The sequence below is a fragment of the Sinocyclocheilus anshuiensis genome, unplaced genomic scaffold (genome assembly GCF_001515605.1).
Source record: "Sinocyclocheilus anshuiensis isolate Anshui unplaced genomic scaffold, SAMN03320099.WGS_v1.1 scaffold1247, whole genome shotgun sequence".
NCBI classification, from domain to species: Eukaryota; Metazoa; Chordata; class Actinopteri; order Cypriniformes; family Cyprinidae; genus Sinocyclocheilus; species Sinocyclocheilus anshuiensis.
The window spans coordinates 317,790-337,820 of NW_015537981.1; the positions used below are offsets into that span (position 1 = coordinate 317,790).

Consider the following 20,031-nt stretch of genomic DNA (forward strand, 5'->3'; position numbering starts at 1 on the left):
TACATTTCATTTCCAGCGATACCGTTGACTTGATTGCAAAGATACTATTTAAACTGAGCTGGATGTTGACATCACTGAATTCAATGATGAACTGAAAAATTTGTTTACTATTGTCATTTTGCATTATTGACACACTATTTTCCTAATTAATGCTGTTCAGTTGCTTTGACACAATCTGTATTGTTAAAAGCGCTATATAAATAAAGGTGACTTGACTTGACTTGACATATATTTCCTTTAACTTTTTGTTTTATTCTATTATATTTCTATCATCATCATTTGTTGTCGTTGTTGTTATTATAACTAATTATCCAACACATATCCAGCTATTTAATGTTCAGCTGTGAAAATTATGAATTTTTTATGCAGTCACACTTCTTGATGTCCTTCGACTTTACTTTTGCTTTTAAAACGTGTCTGCTGACTTACCTTAGGCAGGCCTATGTTTTCAGGCTACCTTTCTGAAGAAACGGACTAACTTTTAAGATATTTTCTATCAAATCGCATTGCTTAATTTTCCTTAACCTCGGGATAGTGGAATGAGATCGTGTCGCTCAGGTGAAACACGCCACATGACGCTGTTCCCGCGGGCTGAGGCGAAACAAACGAGAGAGATGCCGAAGCAATGAGGTCACACGACAGATTTCACTCTGACGCTTTGTAACGACCCGTGAAACCTGCAAGAGGGAGGGGAGGGGAGGGCAGGGGAGGAGAGGAGTGTCTGACAGAACCGTTCAGCTCGAGGCGAGACCTGCACCGTGGATATTTATTATTCAGCGCGACTGACGATATCAGAACACAACAACACACAACAGCGACGAGTTCGCGCGCGCAGCGGGATATTCAACTTAAGCTTTTATCTGACGTTATTTACTGAAGTAGGCTACTGTTGTCTTTTGAGTTTTGATACATTAAGCTAAAATGAATCGAATGGGGAGCATGTGCACATTTGATGAAATCAGATGGGATGACAGAATGGTATGTACCAATTTATTAATTAGCTACTTATTGTATACTATCTCTTGAAAAATAACAAATGTGATTGTTTTTACTTAAATTTGTCTGCATAGTTTTGCACAGGTCTGGTTGTTATCTGAAACAAAGTTGCACATACAATTCTTGTGAATATATAATAGCCTATATGAATATGGATGAATAAGCACAAGTGAAATTGATTCAAATATAACTAAAATAGTTAGTTTTGAGGGAAAATGTTAACACATGTTGCCAAAGGTTTCTGGGTCGTTTTCTCATCATACTCATAAAAGAGAACTTTGATCCTCTGTAACGAATCTTCCTGGTAAATTATTAAATGCGCTACGTGTTCCCTCACTTATTTACAAGGTCCAGTGCTTCATTCATTCATTTTTATAGTCAAAATGAAGTTTGTAAAGCCAAATGATCTCAGTTTAAATGTGACCCTTTATTAATTAACAGTATTTATAGTGGCAAGCTGCACTAACCCTCCTTTACCTCCCTTTGCCCTTCTCTGTATGCACAACAGATGCTTAATCTGGTTTAATGTCACTTACTTGATATTTGGTTTCCCTAATAACCTGCAAGAGGCATTTGTGCCAGCACAGGGGATAGTTAAGCCAAATTCCAGCTGTGTCCATGTCTGTTCAGCCAGACTGTATTTAAAAAGTGTAATGGCAGGTAAGATGATTATTAACCTGAGCTTTCCATCAGGTTGCTGGGCAGCCGTGTGCCCTTACTGGTTTTATGGCTTCACAGAATATATATTTCATGCTTTCTACATGCAAAGTGGGCAAGAAGGTATAGGAAGTGAGACAGAGCTCAAGTATTTGCTTGATTGTGGAAGGTTTCCTTTCTTTTTAACATTATGGTCATTCAGATTGATTCAAACGTCTGGTTTGATAATGCACCATATTGTAGCCTATGTTTTTCAGCAGCTACTGTTTTTGCATATTTTTCATTTGCTAACATGAAAACAGGACATCATTCAACAGGAAGCTCTTTAATGGACTTGTCATGCATCACAAGGTCAAAGACCATTTGAGATGCATTCTTTGGAGAGTCATGCACTTACAGATTCACTTCTGAAAGTACTTTTAAAGAATCCATGTAGTTCTCTAGTAGATTATGGTCAAGAAAACTTGGTAACACTTTAGTATAGGGACCAATTCTCACTAGTTGCTTATTAGCATGCCTATTAATTACTTATTGGCTATTTATTAGTTCTTATAAAGCACATATTCTGCATGACCATATTCTACACCCTTAATCCTACCCAATACCTAAACGTAACAACTGCCTTATTAAGTATTAATAAGCAACAAATTGGGAGTTTATTGGGGCAAACGTCATAGTTAATGGTTTGTTAATATCAAGAACTGAACCTTAAAATAAAGTACACTTTTTCACTTTTATACTTTGAAATTGATTTGGAGATGATGAAAAAACTCCCCCTTTTTTATATGAAGTAAAAGCCAACAAAAGCTTTTTTGTAGCTCTATTGTTTTTTTTTTTTTACAAGATTAACCAGATGATCTGTGGTTATGTAAGGCGTTCCTGCTTTTTTAAAACATTTTTTTTAAACCATTGTTCAACCAGCTGTGTCAGTATATTTACTTACTCTCTACTCCATCTACTCTATTTATTTTGTTCATTTACCGGTCCCTTGATCAATGCCTCTTTCGCTTTTGGCATAGGCTTAGGAGTCAAACAACAAATATTTCACTTCAAACTTGTATTTACTCACTTTTTATGTGGCTTGTGTGAAAGTATAACTTTTGCCTCTCTCATCAAGTTCATATTATGAAGCAGATTGCACTGATAGTCATTAGCCCTCTGTGTGTCTATGGTACTTATGCTGGGGTAATATAGAGTACATACAATACAGTAGTTATAAATATGTACACTATGCGAAAACTTGGCTTGGCTGTGTTGCCTTGAGGTGACAGAGTTCCACAGAACACTGCGGTGAAACTGTTTTGTCTTGTTACGACAATGCTGGAAGCACTTCTAATTACACTAATGAAAATTAAGAACAATGTAAACTCATTTGTATGTTGCTAATTTAATTTTTATTTATTTATTACTAATCTAAACTATTCATTCATTCATTCCCCTTCAAGGATAATTAGATTTTTTTCTGGTCTCAAAATATAAGAAATTAAAAAAGAAAAAGGCCCAAGGGGTATCACAACCATATGCTAATACTTTTGATAAAGCAAAACATTTATGAATAACATTTAAGTACATACTGTATGTCAATTACAAAAAAAAAAAATCCAGCAAATTAATTAATATATTGGTAGAATTGATTGAATATTGATAGAACAACATAAAGCTTCCACCCCCAAGTGTGGGATCAAAATTTTTAGATTTGACTATAATGACTTTTGCCATTTCATAACCTATTAACTTAGTATTTTCTTTAAAAAATCCCAATTCTTTCCATTCTAACATGATTAATGGTGCTATCATTAATGTTTCAGTTCACACAGATTCAGTGTTTGTATAAAGTCACCATTGTCTATATACAGTCTCAGGTTTCCAGCAGCTATTCAGATTTCTTGCGTGACCTATACATCTTGCAGAGGAAAAAATGCTTGTGTGATTAGCCGAGTATTTTGTCTGTCTCTTTGAGAGGGCCAGAGGCCTATATCCAATGACACATTCCACTCACGGCTCTCATACAATCCCCCTATGTTCCTTCTCTTTTTCACCCATCCTTTCTCAATGTCCTGTCTCTCTCTTGAAGCTCTTCTCGTTCTGTCTCTCTGCTTTGTACCTCACACCTGCGTTCAGGTTTCACTCTGACCTGGTTTGATTTCCAGTGAACAAACACCTTGCACTCCATCTCTCTCCATCTCTTATTAATCGTCTCTTTGTTTTCTTAATACCCCGGTGCCAACGCCTCATTTTTCTTCTATTTCCTTGGTACACAAAATATGCAAATCTCACAGAGCTCTTATATAATCTCTAAATAATGATCATTCCCGTCAGCCAGAGACTTTGCATGCATATTTGTATGCATGTTTAAATGTGTCCATTTGAAAGAGAGATGTCGTGTTATCAGTTTTGGTATTTGATGCTCTGTTGTAATGAGCCTGTTCTGATGCCCCGAGCATAATCCTTACAAACTTCTTTCCAAATAGATTTTTTTTAATCCTCTCCCATTAAAGGCATGAAAATTGTTTTGTGCTGGGTGCATGTCATTTTGCAGGTGTGTGTTGTGTGTCTTTGTTGTTCTCTTGGGTTGAGGTGTGGTGTTGAACTTGACGGATCTCGACTCTCTAAATGCTGCTTTGCCTTCTATGGAAACACCCGATTCACACACAGTCACAGGACTTCCCTGCAGTAGTACCTGTAGATTTGTTCAGGTAAATATATTAAGGCATAATTAATTTACTTTGAATTTGTTTAGAGTCCTAAACCAACTTTTGTTGATTTGGTTATCGTTTTGTTGATACTGACTATTCAGTTGCCTTATGTCGAGTCTGTCCGTCTTCCTGCTGCGGTGTCATTGTTGTTTTGTCTCATTTATGGGATTACAATAAATGTGTTGTTTTGGCCAGGTGGGTTGAGGTGTGGCTGCGTTTTGTCTAGTGATTTAGTAAGTGGTACAATAGTTATAGGTTTGTTTTTTACTTGGACAGATTGTATTTTCAAACCTGCATCACAGACAGACTAATGATGTAATCCGTCTTTGTGACATGTAATACAGTGGTGTGTAACTTCCAGCTTTACATGGAATGTTTTTGACAAAACATGTTGATTACAGAGTGTGCTGTGGTAGTTTGGAGAACTGTATAGCATCATGCTTTTCTTGTTTTGTCATGTTAATGACTTAATATTTGCCTGATCTCGAAATTACAACAGAACAGATTAGGGGTGCAACGGTTCAATTTACTCACGGTTTGGTTTGTATCGCGGTTTTAGAGTCATGGTTTCGGTACGGTTCGGTATGTGCTATGTTTAGGGAAAAAACTATATTGTCAAATAAAAATAAAGAAAATAAGAACAAATAATCTAACTACAAGTAACAACACAAATAAATAAACAGTGAAAAAAGATACAAATAAAATAAACAGTGCTTTTCAGTTTTTTTAGGTAGGTCTAACAGTTTTTAGGTACAGAAATTGAATAAATCAAATGTAAAATAACATTGCATTTTTGACTGTATAAATTAAAGATTAATCCTTATTAAAGTTACAAAAGTTATTCAATCAAGAGCAGTGAGAGATTTCCGTGTTGTTGCTGTTTGATTAACATTAAGAAAGTGCTGTCACTTTAGGAGAACGCACTGATCCAGTGCACTGATACTGTACGTTCAGCCGACTATGTCTGCTAGGATACTCACCAAGACGGGCATTTTGACATAATTTTTGTGTGAATTTGTACATTCAAACACAATACTTCACAGAGAGCTTAATATTTGCGCGCGTTCTGAGACGCGGGTTCACACGCTTCGGATGAGCGACCACACAGATCTTCTCTCTGTGCGCGCGAGTTCACGTCTTCTGGCTCTTTACTATTTAAACTGGCAAGGCTTAAATGAGTTTAGTTTAAACACAGATATTGTATCCATCAACAGAAACATGCTTTATCCGAACTCTAACAAACCATATTACAGAGGCATTGTCAGATTTAAGTTGAACCGCGGTCCTAGTGTATGCCGTTGCACCCCATGAACAGATGCTATCTCGTGATCTTGATTCATGAGTGAATCAGTCAAAAGACTGGTCAGCTGCAAAGAATTTAATCAACATCTGTCAAACATCTTTCTGTAAACATGCAGACATCCTGCTCCCTTGAGATGGCTGGCTAAACTCTGAACCACATGTTCAGAGACAGTATATAGTCTGATAATGTTGTAGCCTCCTCCTTTAGTGTCAGACACTGATTTGGAAGTGCTTTATCTCCGACAGAGCTATTTCACATGGAGTCAGTCCCTGATCAAAGTAAATCTCACAGCTCTGACTTTTTTTCATAGAAAAACATTCTGTGGCAGAAACAGGCTTCGGACATGTCAAAGTTCATGTGTATGCATTATACAAATACATTTTTATTAGGGATGCACCGATACCACTTTTTCCAGTACTCGCCCGATACCGATACTTTTATTTTTGGTACTTGCCGATACCGAGTACCGATACCAATATTTTATTACATTTGTACATTTTTTAAATATTGGGTACAGAAACCAAAAGAGTATGTATAATGTTAGTTGGTTGACTTCATTTATCAAATAGATAGTCAAACCAAAATTTATTCAGACACCTTCAACATTTCTCACATTATCACAGTTTATTCGCTATAGTTTAGAAAATGGTAATAAAATATAACAAGAACTAAGAGTTAAACTGAGTCAGAACAAATTCAGCTTGATAATGTTAGATAACTTTGATAGAAAGGTATGTAATGGATTACAATCAACCAAAAATTAGACAGCTGTTAGTATGACAGTATTTACACAACTATCAATACTTAGTTGGGCAGCCATTAGCCTTAATGGCTTAAGGGGAAGTTGTGGCCTAATGGTTAGAGGGTCGGACTCGTAACCCAAAGGTTGCGGGTTCGAGTCTCAGGTCCGGCAGGAATTGTAGGTGTGGGGAGTGAATTTTCAGAAATAGAAGTCCCGTTTTTTTTTTCATCTGAAACGCACTGCGATTTATATTCCAAAGCCACTCATATAATGCAGAAACACTCAAGCAAGCAAAACACGCGCAACGTGTGCACGTATTTGTACTGATGCAGAATGAGAGGGACAAGTACAGTACAACCTAGCGCATTTCACACAAGCTGCTAGATTCACTTTCTCCAGAAAGTCGTGTCTGCCTAAGGTTAAAAATAAATGATGTTTATAGTGAATGCTCCTATAAATGGTTTTATTTTGACGATTCAGTTTTAATCCAAATGATGCGTGTGCTGAGTGAACATCAAAGATCACACGACAGAATTTCTCTCTCTCTCTCCCCCTCTCAGTAACTTGTGCAGTTTTACTTGTTTTTGACGTATCCGACCGAACTACAAACTTTCCAGTGATGTCTGTGAGAAAGGTATATTCACTCGACAAGTGTGTGGTATCGGTGTTCGGTATCGGGGCATTTTAACGAGTACGAGTACGAGTACAGGAGCTCAGTATCGGTGCATCCCTAATTTTTATAGATTTAAACAAAAAGGATGAGACATAAACTTGCAAATCTGAGAGGTAAACTCAAAATTGTGAGATATAAATTCAGAATTGTGAGATAAAAACTCTCAATTCTGAGAAACGTACCTTTTTAATTTGTTTATTTGGCTGAAGCTTCCATACTTTTGTTAACTCCAGACCAATAAAACAACTTTTAAATCAAAATCTTGAGAATATTGTTCAATATTATTACATATGTGGTGGAAAGAGTACTGAAAATTTGTACTTAAGTACAAGTACTGTTACATTGCTGAAATAATACAGTAAAGTAAAAGTACTGGTGCCAAAACAGTACTTAAGTAAAAGTACAAAGTACTCCTCTCAAAAAATACTCAGAGTACTAGTTACTTTTTAGCAGGCGATATTTAATTAATTACCAAAAAATATTCATCAAAGATCTATGTGGTAATAGCTACTTTGAACAAAACCCACTTTTATCTTATTGACAAAGTACGTGAATTAGTGGTCATGATACAGGAATTTCTAACTTCAATACCTTGAAAAATATCAGTATCAAAGTACCCATGAACCGGAAGTTGCAACTGACTTCAGTGTTGTGATGTATTTCCAAGTGAAATGGAATATTGAATAAAGGGTGAGGTTTTATTGTGGTGCACCTCCACTCCACCTCTTGCTCATAGCAGATTCACGGTTGGATAGGAGTGGTTTAGAATATCTGTTTGTTACGTCTGACATCATGCTTCACCGCTTGTTCTGGGTCCTAACGCTCTGCCAGACGCCCCCCAAAAAACAACAAACTGTGCATATACACACTCACGATGTCATGTAATACTGAAAAATTATAACCCTAATCTTTATCTCCATACTGAAATCCCAGATGGCCTGACAGTGATTCAGCTAAAATATAGTGTCTGAGACACTGAGCACGGAGACTGTAGTGTGCACAGCAAATCTTTAAATGCTTAGCTTAAATATGTAATATCATTTAAATAGTGCTCATAAATGGCTGTTGAGATAGCATTCTCAAGTGAAATAAGTAGAGGCATGGACCCGGAAACAGCAGTCCTTACGTCATACTTAACAAGAGGATTCTCCCCAAGCCGTCAAACTGACGTCATCAGAGCGAGAACGCCATTCCAGAGCGAAAGCGACAGCAGACATTTTTTTTTCCATTGTATTGACTTGCATGGTTCAATTGTTCACCACAACAGATTCACGGTTGGATAGGAGTGGTTACGTCTGACATCATGCTTCACCGCTTCTGGGTCCTAACGCTCTGCCAGACGCCCCCCAAAAAACAACAAACTGTGCATATACACACTCACGATGTCATGTAATACTGAAAAATTATAACCCTAATCTTTATCTCCATACTGAAATCCCAGATGGCCTGACAGTGATTCAGCTAAAATATAGTGTCTGAGACACTGAGCACGGAGACTGTAGTGTGCACAGCAAATCTTTAAATGCTTAGCTTAAATATGTAATATCATTTAAATAGTGCTCATAAATGGCTGTTGAGATAGCATTCTCAAGTGAAATAAGTAGAGGCATGGACCCGGAAACAGCAGTCCTTACGTCATACTTAACAAGAGGATTCTCCCCAAGCCATATAACTGACGTCATCAGAGCCAGAACGCCATTCCAGAGCGGAAGCGACAGCAGACATTTTTTTTTCCATTGTATTGACTTGCATGGTTCAATTGTTCACCACAAGACTAATAATGTGCACTAAAAAAGTAAGGGGTCATTTTTTATTTCATGACGACTAATCATTTTCAATGCCATTGGCAAAACTACCACATACTGTATACTGCCATATAAATATTTTAATATTTTTTGTCCATCTATTTTTTTCAAGGCAATCATTATTTCAAGCTTTGAAATTGGTTTAATCCAAGTCTTCTAAAAATTCGCTTTATATGATGAACATATATTTTCAATATAGGCTTTTATCTACATACATATAAATATTGATCAATTACCATTACAAAAATCTCAATCTTAAACATTTGCTCTTTCTGTGTATTTGTGTTTTTAAAATAAGGTAACTTTGTGGCAAAAGCTTACAGCACAAGAATGCTTGATTTCAAACTGGATTGAATTTACAAAAAAAAGACAAGTACACAGCCAGTAATAAAATTATAAAACAAATGACCTCAATTCAGTTTGAGGTATTCAAAACATGACAACACTTAATTTTTATAAGCAGTGATTTAAGAGGCATACAGTATGTTAGGCCTATTTATTTAGATAAATGGAACATCAGATGGCTTTGACCTGTATGACTGTACAATGTAGTAGTGATGCAGTTAGGCAGACTAGGATATTTATACAAATCAGACAAATATCCCATTCCAAAACATTTCTATCATAAACTTACATTGTAAAGAAATTAAAGTTCCATCTTTGATTGCTGAAAGACTTTCTGGTGCACTTCACTTACAGCCAATAAAATTTCCAGTAGGATTTTCATTGGTCAGGCGTGGATCTATTCTGAATGGTTGGTAACTTGACAAAGTTTAATCCAGGAGCAAAGAGAAATAATTTCTACTTTAAAAGCACGGAGAGATCGCGATTCCACACAGCCTGAGTGCGCATAAGCAATATCGGAGTGAGAGGACAGGCAGTTCATTTGTATAAGTTAGGCTCGCATCCAGTTTTCTGCGATTACATGACTGTGTTCTCATGTTACAATAAAGCGCTCGCCACATTTGCTCGGGAATGATTAAAATTATGCGGAATACCTGCAATCCCGCGCGGATATTCAGACTCTGTAATTGACAGGAGGCGGATGCGTGTCAAACTCGCTGTCGGAGAGGAAAGAGAGACGCAGCTTGTATCGGTGTAGCCTATATACGGTAGATACTGTGGAAAATGAGTAATGGAACCGTGTGAGGTATTTCAGTATCTGTATCGATATATATAGATATTTATGATAACACTACCATGTAGTTTGTTTATCCAAACTTTGAGTCCATAAATTACGCTGAGCTCCCTCGCTGTCTGATCAGCTCTTCACCTGCTGCAGCGGCGCTTTTCCCGGTTCAGATATGATATCAGGGCTGTTATTGGTCCCTTTACGATCGGGTATCTTTATTGGCTAGGCTACTGAAGTGCCGACAAAGGTTTGACTATCAATTCAAAATGTGGGCGTACTCAGTAACGAACTATGATTTAAAAGTAATGAAGTAGATTATTTTGCTTAATTTGTACTTAAGTACTGCTAAACTCTTCCATATATCCCTTATATAGTGGTATAGTGAATCATTTTTTCACACATACCACAGCTGATTCATTGTTTGTCATAGGAATAAAAGTATACTTAATTACTTAATCACATAATGTTATATAATGTCATTTGCTAGAGTAATTTGCCTTTTATTGTATCTCATATTCTGTCTTGTTATTACCTATTACTAGATGATCACACAGGGATGATATAGTAATAGGTAATAATAATAATTTGCAGTATTTTTATGAATCACTGCAGCTTCTCTATTTGTACATGGTGTCAGGTTTACCTATAACAGTAATCTGCCATTATACCCAATTATCACTGTCACTATCACTGTCATTTGTACCAAACTGGTCTCTTGGCTTCTGTACCCACATTATTTGTACCCTAATATTGCTAAAATAATACCTGCCCTAATGACAGTAAATATGAATCCCATCTAATCTAATACAGATTGTGTCTCATGTGAATGTGTAATGTCCTCTGTCACCTTTGCTCTGACTTTTTAGACACTTGATCTTCACCCCAGTGATGACCAGGGACATTTTCACAGTCGGACTGGGCCTGTCTCACACATATTTAATAAACATGTCACAGTTTGTGCACGCTGTCTACCACACGCTCACTTTCAGGACCTCCCGTCCCACTGTGACTCACACAGACTACTTTTAGAGTCAGTAGAATGTTCTGGATTTATGCATGGACACACACAGCCATCTGTGGTTGGTTTAAATTGTCCAATGTTTATTGTTTTACATATTTCATCAGATTATGTTCTTGAATACCATATACAGCTATTCAGTTCAATTTCTCTTAATTTGGTCATGTGGATGTTATCTTATGTTTTGTATGAGTGTTGTCTTATGAGTGTTTCCTCTCATCTGTTTGTGTGGTTGCCAAAGCTTTATAGTCTCTGTTTTGTCTCTTCCTGTGTCCAACAGACATAGTTTATGTTGTTGATGGGTGTCCCGGTTGTCATGGTGATATTCCGTTCTGCGCTGGAATGCATTGTTCCGTTTAGATTTGTGGCGTCCCGCCTCCATCTTTGTGACGATTTAAATTTACATTCAAATACAAAGTTTTGGCGAAGCCTGCCAGGCTCAAGAATTTTCCAGAAGCTGAGGAACAAATCAAATCAGACTTTGTGTATCCTAGTGACTGGACTGTAAATGCCTTTCGCTTTCACATTGAGTAACCACAGACCTTCCTGCCCAACTTTAATGGGCCACTGGCCTCCAGTCAGTCTCTTTCTCTCAGAGGGCTTTACTCAGTTTCTCCTCCCCACATGTTCCCCTCATCCATACAGCTCCCACCCTTTTGCTTTCTATAACGGTCTCTTTGTTGCATCCCTCACTCACATTTGCGCTTCTCTTCATGTCGTTATTCAGAACGGGCACAGAACGCTCAGACTGACTCTTCAAGAGCAGAACCAGCACCAGCCGCCAACCACAGATAAGGTACTGTTTCTTTCTATTTTACACATAGTCAGATAGAGATGGTCTAGTCTTGACATGTTCAGATATCACATTCAGCTTCTGATTCAATGTTTTTAAGCATTTATGTAGGATTTTAAAATATATTCAGTGTTTCAGACCATGGGAAGGTTTTAGACGAATGAAAAAGTGCCTGTTTGAAACCATTCCTGCGTTAAATCTCTGATGTTTATGCTTTAGCTGAAGTTATACCAGAATGTTGTATAATAACAGGACAATGTTAGAATTATTGAGCATGGCCTAAATATATGTTTAGTATGTATTTATATTTAGATCTATTTATTCATATTAGTGACTGTCTGCATAAACTGTTTAGTAATCTTTTTTTTTTTTAAGACTGGTCATAACTTTTTAATTTTTTTAATAACTGAACATGAAAAGTAAGACTTATTACCAATTTTCTAACTGCTAGTTGGTCAGACTGGTCAACTGGCCACCAATACAGTATTGCATGTTTTAAAGTTGTGTATTGTATGCTTATCTCTACTGTTGTTTATGAGCTGATTATTTCTGGTTATGTTGTGACAGTGATTCTTTAGAATCAGTTCGGATTAACTTCAGTGGAATTACCCCCACCCCCACCCCACACACACTCTCCTTGGTCCATTTCCCTCTGTCTGTCTGTCTGCCAAAGCTCTATAAACACAAGGAACATGTGGCTGCGTTCCAGGGGACGTTCTTGTAGGACCAGAGGCTCATTGTTTCAGATTCCAGAAATTGCATAACTTTCCATGTCCCTTTTCCCACATCTGCGCCCATTCCTGCTCTTTAGGGGTTTCCTGCTACACTTTGTGTGTTAGAGTTATTTATACTTTTTGTTTAGAAAGGAGCTTTTGTTTTCTGCAAAGAGCTGCCGATGTAAAGGTTGATTCTGAGAAAGTATAGATTGGAGTTCAGTTCTTATTTGGAAATATAGATGAATCATATAAAATATTTGTTGCTGTATTTAATGTCAAAATAATTCTGTACATTTTAGAGAACTAAGACATCATACTACTTTAATAGGTAGAAGTCCTCTTGATCAAGCCTCTAGATGTTGCATGACATGAAGGTGAAGTAAATGACACATGCATACAATAGGGATTTAATATGTATTTTTCATGTCATTCCAGCCAATTGGCAGAGCTTTTGCTTTGGTACAACCAACCTATGAGAGACAGCCATTGAAGTCTGATTTGATCAAGCAGTCTGAGGACCAGGGTGAAGTCATCAAGGTGGGTCTGTCTTTAACTTATAGCATTATTATTAATATTTCATTCAGGCCCTTGTTGAAATAAGTGATGTCGATGCCCATGTTTTTATGTTTTTAAAATCTTTGTGTTTACTTGTCAGGTATATTTGGAAGACCGCAAAGAGGCACAAGCCAGACACCAACAGAGTCTAAAGATGCTTTCAGATGAAGTTTCACAAATACAGGAGGTCAGTGCAAAAATTCCTCAGTATCCTTTCCCACTTTTCCATGTTTAGATGTTTTCAGAACATGTGTATTAATAGTGTTGTACTGTGTGCAGGTGAGATACTGTCTAAAAAACCTCAGAGAGCAGATGGCAGCTAAAAATCACAGGACAGAACATAAGGTGAGACAAAAAACAATCGGCATATACTTCTTTTAAGCTATATTAATCATAAAATGATAAATAACTCTCCTTTTCTCACCCTCAGCTGGTGTTATCTGGTCCCAGAAAAGTTAATGGCACTCATTCAGCACTAACAAAGGCCCTAAACGGTTTAGAGAGACAGGTGAGACATTTACAGTATAGTATGTGCACTGTTGCTTTGCACAGGCTATCAGTCTGGATATTTAATTGTGCATGCTCATTTTCCCTATTTTTACATTTAGATTACCTTTGTTGCCATCAAATTCTAAACTAATATTATTTTACACTGTTAAATGTAATCTTTAGCAAATATCTAAATGAATAAAAATTTTCATACTGTAATTTCAAATATAGTGATGCCTAAATTCACTTTTAGTATGTAAAACAACTGCAAAAGCATTTTAAGCTTATTTTGCTTTTGTTTATATTTTTAGCTTTTTTTTCCCCCCTTCATCGAAAACTAATAAAACTAATAATTGTTAGAACTGTTGAATTTAATCTTTGGCAAATATCCTAATAAACTTTTTCATACTTACGTTTATAATATAGCGATGCCTAAATGAGTTGTTAGCATATAAGATAATTGGTTTTAGTTTTTATTGTTTTATTTTTTATTTATTTAGACAAAATAGTGTACTCAATTCCCCTATTTCTATCTTTATATTACATTTGATGTCAAAAAAGCTAAAACATTTTCGCACTGTTTAATGAAATATTTAGTAAATATCTAAATTAATATAATTTTACATTACGTACATCCTGTACATTATAATATTGTGATGCTTAAACTACATATAGCATTTAAAACAGTTGATTTTAGCATTTAGTGTTTTAATTTTTTTATTATTTAATTTAATTTTTTATTTTATTTCATTTTATATAATTTTATTTATTTCGAGAAAATAGAATAACATTTTTACGGCCACAACATGAAAATATTTATCAACTTATTGATATCACCCAAAATGTTAATATCGGTCATCCCTCATTTTCATATTAACAAAGATATTTTCTATTCCCCTAAACCCAAACCTACTCCTCACACAAACCTGTTGAAATTATTAGATTTAAAGTAAGACATGATTTATGAGCCATTCAAATAGTAAAGAGCACTTCAGTTGTTCTACAAACATCTATTTGAAATGACCAGCATGCTTCAGTGCAGCTAAGTTATATAATATACAGTGTTAAAAAAATCTGTATCCCTTGGGTGTTCATTAGGTAATTGCTTATTCACACCTACATTACAAATCTCAACAATCTGTTAGCACACAACACATAAACAAACCTGCAGTGGTAAACACCCATTAATATTTAAGTCACCCTGGAGACAGGAATTAATCACCCAGGAAACCACACAAAAACGCACAGCTCAGGGAACACGTTAAGCCACCTGCAATAATTATCCGTGGTTCTTTATAATCGACAGTTTTTGTTCAACAGGTTTTAACGTTTCTCACATTCTTCAAATTCTTAGCTTTTGTTGCTTTGTGAAAGTAAATGCGGCGGCAGCACATTCTTTTTCGGATTGAATAGTGTGGATTAGCCTCCCAACGGGATGTGTGCTTCTGGTTAGAGCAGGAGAACGGGTGGAAAAGATGAGCTATGACAGCGTACTTCAGTATTTTACTGTTAGAACACACACCCTGTTGACGCACGCACAGAGAAGCCCCCTCCCTCTTTCTGTCTAACTTACATTGTCGTCTCGCTCTCTCACACGTCTATAAATAAGTGCTGGGAGAGATGTGGGTGTTTCAATAGACATCATTTGTAATTTGTTATAATTTTGTAATTTGTAACTGTGGGGTAGTGACTTGGTTCAAAATTTTGTACGGTTTGCTCCTATTTTTCATTGCCTAAACCACTGCGTTAGTTGCATAACTAATTCAAAACACATGTGAGACTACATGAACACACATACAAATTTGACTGTATCCAAACAAATTCCAGATTCTTTGCATTAAAGTTTTGTCACTGTATGCTCTCTCAGGATAGTATGGATGAGCAGGAAAAAGAGAAGATGAGGGAGGCCAGTAAACGTCTGTATGCTCAGCTCCAAGAGGCCGAGAAGAAACACCAGGAGGAGAGAGAAAAACTGCTGGTTAGTCACTTAGCATGCACTTTCTGTCATCCATTTCTTTCTTAACATATAAGGATCCTAATGAGAGCACTCAAAGGAACCTTTGTTAGATTGTCTTCAGAGAAGGTGAGAGGTGCCGACATTCCTGCTGGCCAACTGGGTCAGATCCAGGTTGGGAAAGAACAGTGTGTGCAGGGCTGAGAGCGCACATTCTTTCATGATGATGTGCAGTTTCGTAATCGTCTTATACGTCAAGGATTTCAGTGTTAAGCAAACAGCTGATGTCAAAATGATACGATGAGAAATTAAACAGCTTGACAACTTTTAATCATTTTCAACATCCTGAAACTGTCTCTGTTGTACAAATGTAGGTGTCGCGACAAGTGGTTTTAAATTAAAGACTTTTTTACTGATAAGCTGGTCAGGACTCTGACAGAGGGGTCTTATATCGTCCTGAAGTTGTTTACTTTCCCTTTTTCCTTTTTTCTTTTCCAAAATGTTGCTTATAGTGACAGATAAATAAATAAATAAACTCATTTTAATAAATTAATTAATTAATAAATACATAAACAAACAAATAAATTATTATGATTATTATTATTATGAAATAAAACAAATTATTTTGGTCACACTTTATTTTAAGGCCCAATTCTCGCTATTAACAAACCATTAACTACGACTTTTGCCTCAATAAACTCCTAATTTGTTGCTTATTAATAGTTAGTAAGGTAGTTTTTAGGAATATGTGCTTTATTATGAATATGTGAATATATTAAAGTGTTACCATTATTTTAATTTGGCTTTCAAACTGTGTTGGCTTCCAAATATTTAGAAATGTAAACATTATTTGACAATTAAATAAGACATGAGTAAGCTTAAATATATAAGGACGTAAATTTCATAATAAATGTACAATTTTAGTTTTTTAAGCTGTGACTTATGGACATTGGATAATTTTCTCGAGGTAAATGCTAGGTGACAAATTGTTTACAAGGTGTTTTATTGAAGCCTTTCCATAACAAGTTTGAGACTGTTTATAAACAAGTTTATCAGGGCCAGTGGTCAAATATTAATTTTAGTGCTCATTGTACAACAAATATTTGATCACAGACTCCTGCGACTGATTGACCAGTCAGAATTGAGTATTGCAGAAAGATGTGTAATAGTTAAACATAAATGTCTTATGATAGAATTCTCTTTTTGTATTATTCTTTGTTGTTGTAGGCAGAGGCACAGCAGTATAAGCAGCAGTTATCTGAGCAGAGCGAGTATCTGAAGAGGGCTCAGCAGAGCAAAGAGCAGCAGGATCAGCAGATCGAGGACCTGCAGCGTCTCATGGGCGGCATGGAGCAGGAGAGCTCCACCCTCAGAGACCAACTCATGACCAAAGAAGCCAAACTCCTGCAGCTGCATGAACTGAGGGAGGAGGGCCATGCAGGGAGAGAGAGGTAGGGAACATGATACATGTGTATTGTACCGATTTTGTCATGTCATGTTGCCTTTTTTAACTTTAAGCATCATTTGGGTGTTGCTATAAACAGTCGCTTAATCATTTAACAGGTTAGAAGAGCTGGAAAAGGAAAATGCTATTCTGAAAGAGAAGATTCATCACTTGGATGACATGCTCAAGAGTCAACAGAGAAAGCTACGGCAAATGATTGAACAGGTACACGTGTATGCACCCAAACGCAGACTCTCATGCTAAATTTTGTCTTGTTTGGTTCACTTGCTAACTCAAGCTTTCCATCCGTGTGTCATCTAGCTTCAGAACTCACGCATGGTGATTCAGGAGAGAGACCGAGTGATCAGAGAGCTGGAGGAAAAGGTGGCCATGCTGGAGGCAGAGGTCAGTCCACAGGATATAAACCAACATCTAGTGAGGATTCACGATTCCCAACAATTCAGTTCAGATTCCTCTGAATGAGTCAGGTTCCTTAACGATTCTTTTACTGCAGGACTTGTCTTTGAGCAATAAACACATTTAAAATAATTATTGCAAAAGGTGTGGCTTTTCACAGAGTTCAGTCAGATCATTGCCCTTAACTACACTGAAAAAAAAATTGGTGTAAGAGAAACCATTTTTACTTTAAAATTGCTTGTAAATGTTACAAATAATTATAAAGAATGGCAAGCAACATATTGAATTTAACATGAAATTTTTAAGCAGAAAGACTAAAATTGTAATTTCTTGTACTCTAATAATGTTTATTTACAACTTCATAGATTACAGTGTATGTATTAAAATATTAAACAAACAAAGTGTTAAAATTTGATTCATTAATAAGCATAAAGCATACTAGGCTGTATTTGTTTGATTCACTAAAAAGAACTGAGTCATTCATTCAGGAATCTGCACTGGTTGTGCTGTGTGTGTTTTATTCACTTACAGTGGTGGCCAAAATTATTAGAACACTAGTATTTTCACCAGATAAAAAATGGTTTTAAGTCAGATATATACAAACTGAGACAGACTAAATCCAAAAGAACTGTGGCAACGTCTCCAAGACGCTTCAAGAAACCTACCTGCAAAGCTGCAGTACTGTTAGGCACTTGTGTAAAATGCTGTAAAATGAGGATGCTGTCAAAAATAGATTTTCTTTTTCAGTTAAGTTCTATTAACTAAATTAAATCAACATTTGGTGTGACCATCCTTTTCGTTTAAAGCAGCGTTCTTGGTTCCTAACCTTAGTTCTTCTTAATTATTTTCGCTAATCATAATTTCATGAAAATGCACACAAATGTTTCTTTTAAATAGAATTAATTTTACCGCATACAAAAGCGATTAGTAAACTCACCCTTTAATCTCATGAATGTTTCCTGACGTCTGACCTTTGTGAATATGCTTTGCTTACAGAACAAACAAATGCGTGATCAGATGGATTACTACCTGGGGAGTCAAAGGTCAAAGTCCTACCTGCCATCAGACGGCAATGCGCAGATTGTCTACAGGTAGGACATGTAAATGATCCCGATAGCTACATGCAAATGTTTTATGCAAATAGTCACATATGCTTGATAACGGACAGAGAAGCCCACACATTCAAATTCATGTGTCTTCTCCACAGCAAACCACTGAGACCATCCACCCAGACCAACAAGAGCCTCCCCTTCATCAAGGTCATTGAAATTAAATCATGAACATTACCACAGCTCTGTTATGACAACCGCACCATCCACAGTGCAGAGGAATACTAGCAACCGAACCATCACAGACCTTCACCAATGACGTGTGATTGCTTTGATGTCTAAAAGCCTTTTCTGCAAGAATACTTCTAACAGTGCAGAGTTACTGTTATTGCCATTATTACATACTCTAACTATGAATTATCCATGTAGATTTGACAGTTGTTAAAGAGCATATCCATTACTATGAAGACAAATTAAGAAAACAAATGAAGAACTCATCTTTGCATTATTATGAGAATTGTAAAGGGCTTCTAGATGGATTCTGGGGGTATTTTGGTATTTATTTGAGGCTGGCCCTCTGAAGACGATGTCTTTCACTCAACATTAATAGACAGACAGATTGTGTTGCTAAACAGCTCTCCTTATCTCTCGTAATCTCCTTCGGTATTAGCTCGGCTAAACTTTAGTGGGTTTCTGAGTTCACAGAAATCACAGGTGAAAATCTGTTAAAATTATAGAGACAATGGATGGGAAGAACATTTTTATTTTATTTTATTTTTAAAAGAAGGACAAAGGTATGTGAATTAAAGAAGGATGAAGGATTTTTGTATCTTAATTGTATCTATTTGTTAAGGCAGGAAATGTGTTCTGTGGTACTGTTGTGGCTATTGATATTTTTTTTTACAATAATTCAGCTCCCGTTTCATTGATAACTGATGATGAAAGATGATGAAAGAACTGAAGAAACAAAAACTGCAACAAATATTTTTGCTCTACATGCTTTTCTCAACCAAAGAGACACAGCAGGGAGAATCCAGAGACTCACCTTCTATGAAAAACAAAGACGCCTTGTGAGTGTTTCATAAGTTGGAAAGAATGTAACACTTGTCCTCCAGTGAGCCAGACCAGTTCAGGCCAGTAGGGCACAGTGTGACCTCTGTTATCCAGTCCAGCCAGCCTCTGCAGTACAATCTACAGTTACTCAGTTAGATATTTCCAACATTCAGTAAACTGGTTTTATAACACCTAGTTAGAGAAGTGATGTGATTGGCCGGAGCACCTGCCCACCTCAAAGTAATGTCATGTGAACCATTAATAATACCACAGCAGAGATTATTTATGCTTTGTTAATTTATTTCTGGGCAGGGCTGTGTTTAAAAATGCATTTCATAACCATGTTTATCCACCTTCACATTTGTAGATAGTGTGTATATTTTCTCTTTGTGTGAACTTTTAACCGTATGTGAATTTCTTAGGCTTCATATTAGCATGTAATGTCTTTTGTTATTTTTTAATAATATTTTTGTAGTAAAAACGAGTGCTTTGCAATGCTTGAGTTAATGGCATCTTGTATATTTAAATAAATTTGTTTC

The 20,031-nt window shown here is 36.4% G+C and overlaps 1 protein-coding gene across 2 annotated transcripts; it reads left to right on the top strand.

The window, feature by feature from the left end:
- Positions 1 to 631: 631 nt before the first annotated feature.
- Positions 632 to 19,947, top strand: tuft1a (tuftelin 1a). 2 transcript variants are annotated; one of them, XM_016467516.1, is made up of 12 exons: positions 632 to 978; positions 11,750 to 11,818; positions 12,967 to 13,068; positions 13,187 to 13,273; positions 13,366 to 13,431; positions 13,517 to 13,594; positions 15,443 to 15,553; positions 16,757 to 16,980; positions 17,093 to 17,198; positions 17,295 to 17,378; positions 18,387 to 18,481; positions 18,598 to 19,947. In XM_016467516.1, the coding sequence occupies exons 1-12, from the start codon at positions 922 to 924 to the stop codon at positions 18,668 to 18,670; spliced, it is 1,152 nt and encodes a 383-aa protein (XP_016323002.1). In that variant the 5' UTR covers positions 632 to 921; the 3' UTR covers positions 18,671 to 19,947. The 2 variants fall into 2 exon arrangements, with proteins under 2 accessions (XP_016323002.1, XP_016322992.1); XM_016467506.1 differs by lacking the exon at positions 632 to 978 and having other exon boundaries at positions 11,453 to 11,818.
- Positions 19,948 to 20,031: the final 84 nt, after the last annotated feature.

What these genes read in the sequence shown, in the direction of transcription:
- tuft1a (XM_016467506.1), top strand. Translation starts at nt 11,531, where the DNA reads ATGCCTTTCGCTTTCACATTGAGTAACCACAGACCTTCCTGCCCAACT. An exon ending in AGGAGAGAGAAAAACTGCTG is followed by an intron (nt 15,554 to 16,756) that starts GTTAGTCACTTA and finishes TTGTTGTTGTAG; the next exon opens with GCAGAGGCACAGCAGTATAA. An exon ending in TGGCCATGCTGGAGGCAGAG is followed by an intron (nt 17,379 to 18,386) that starts GTCAGTCCACAG and finishes CTTTGCTTACAG; the next exon opens with AACAAACAAATGCGTGATCA.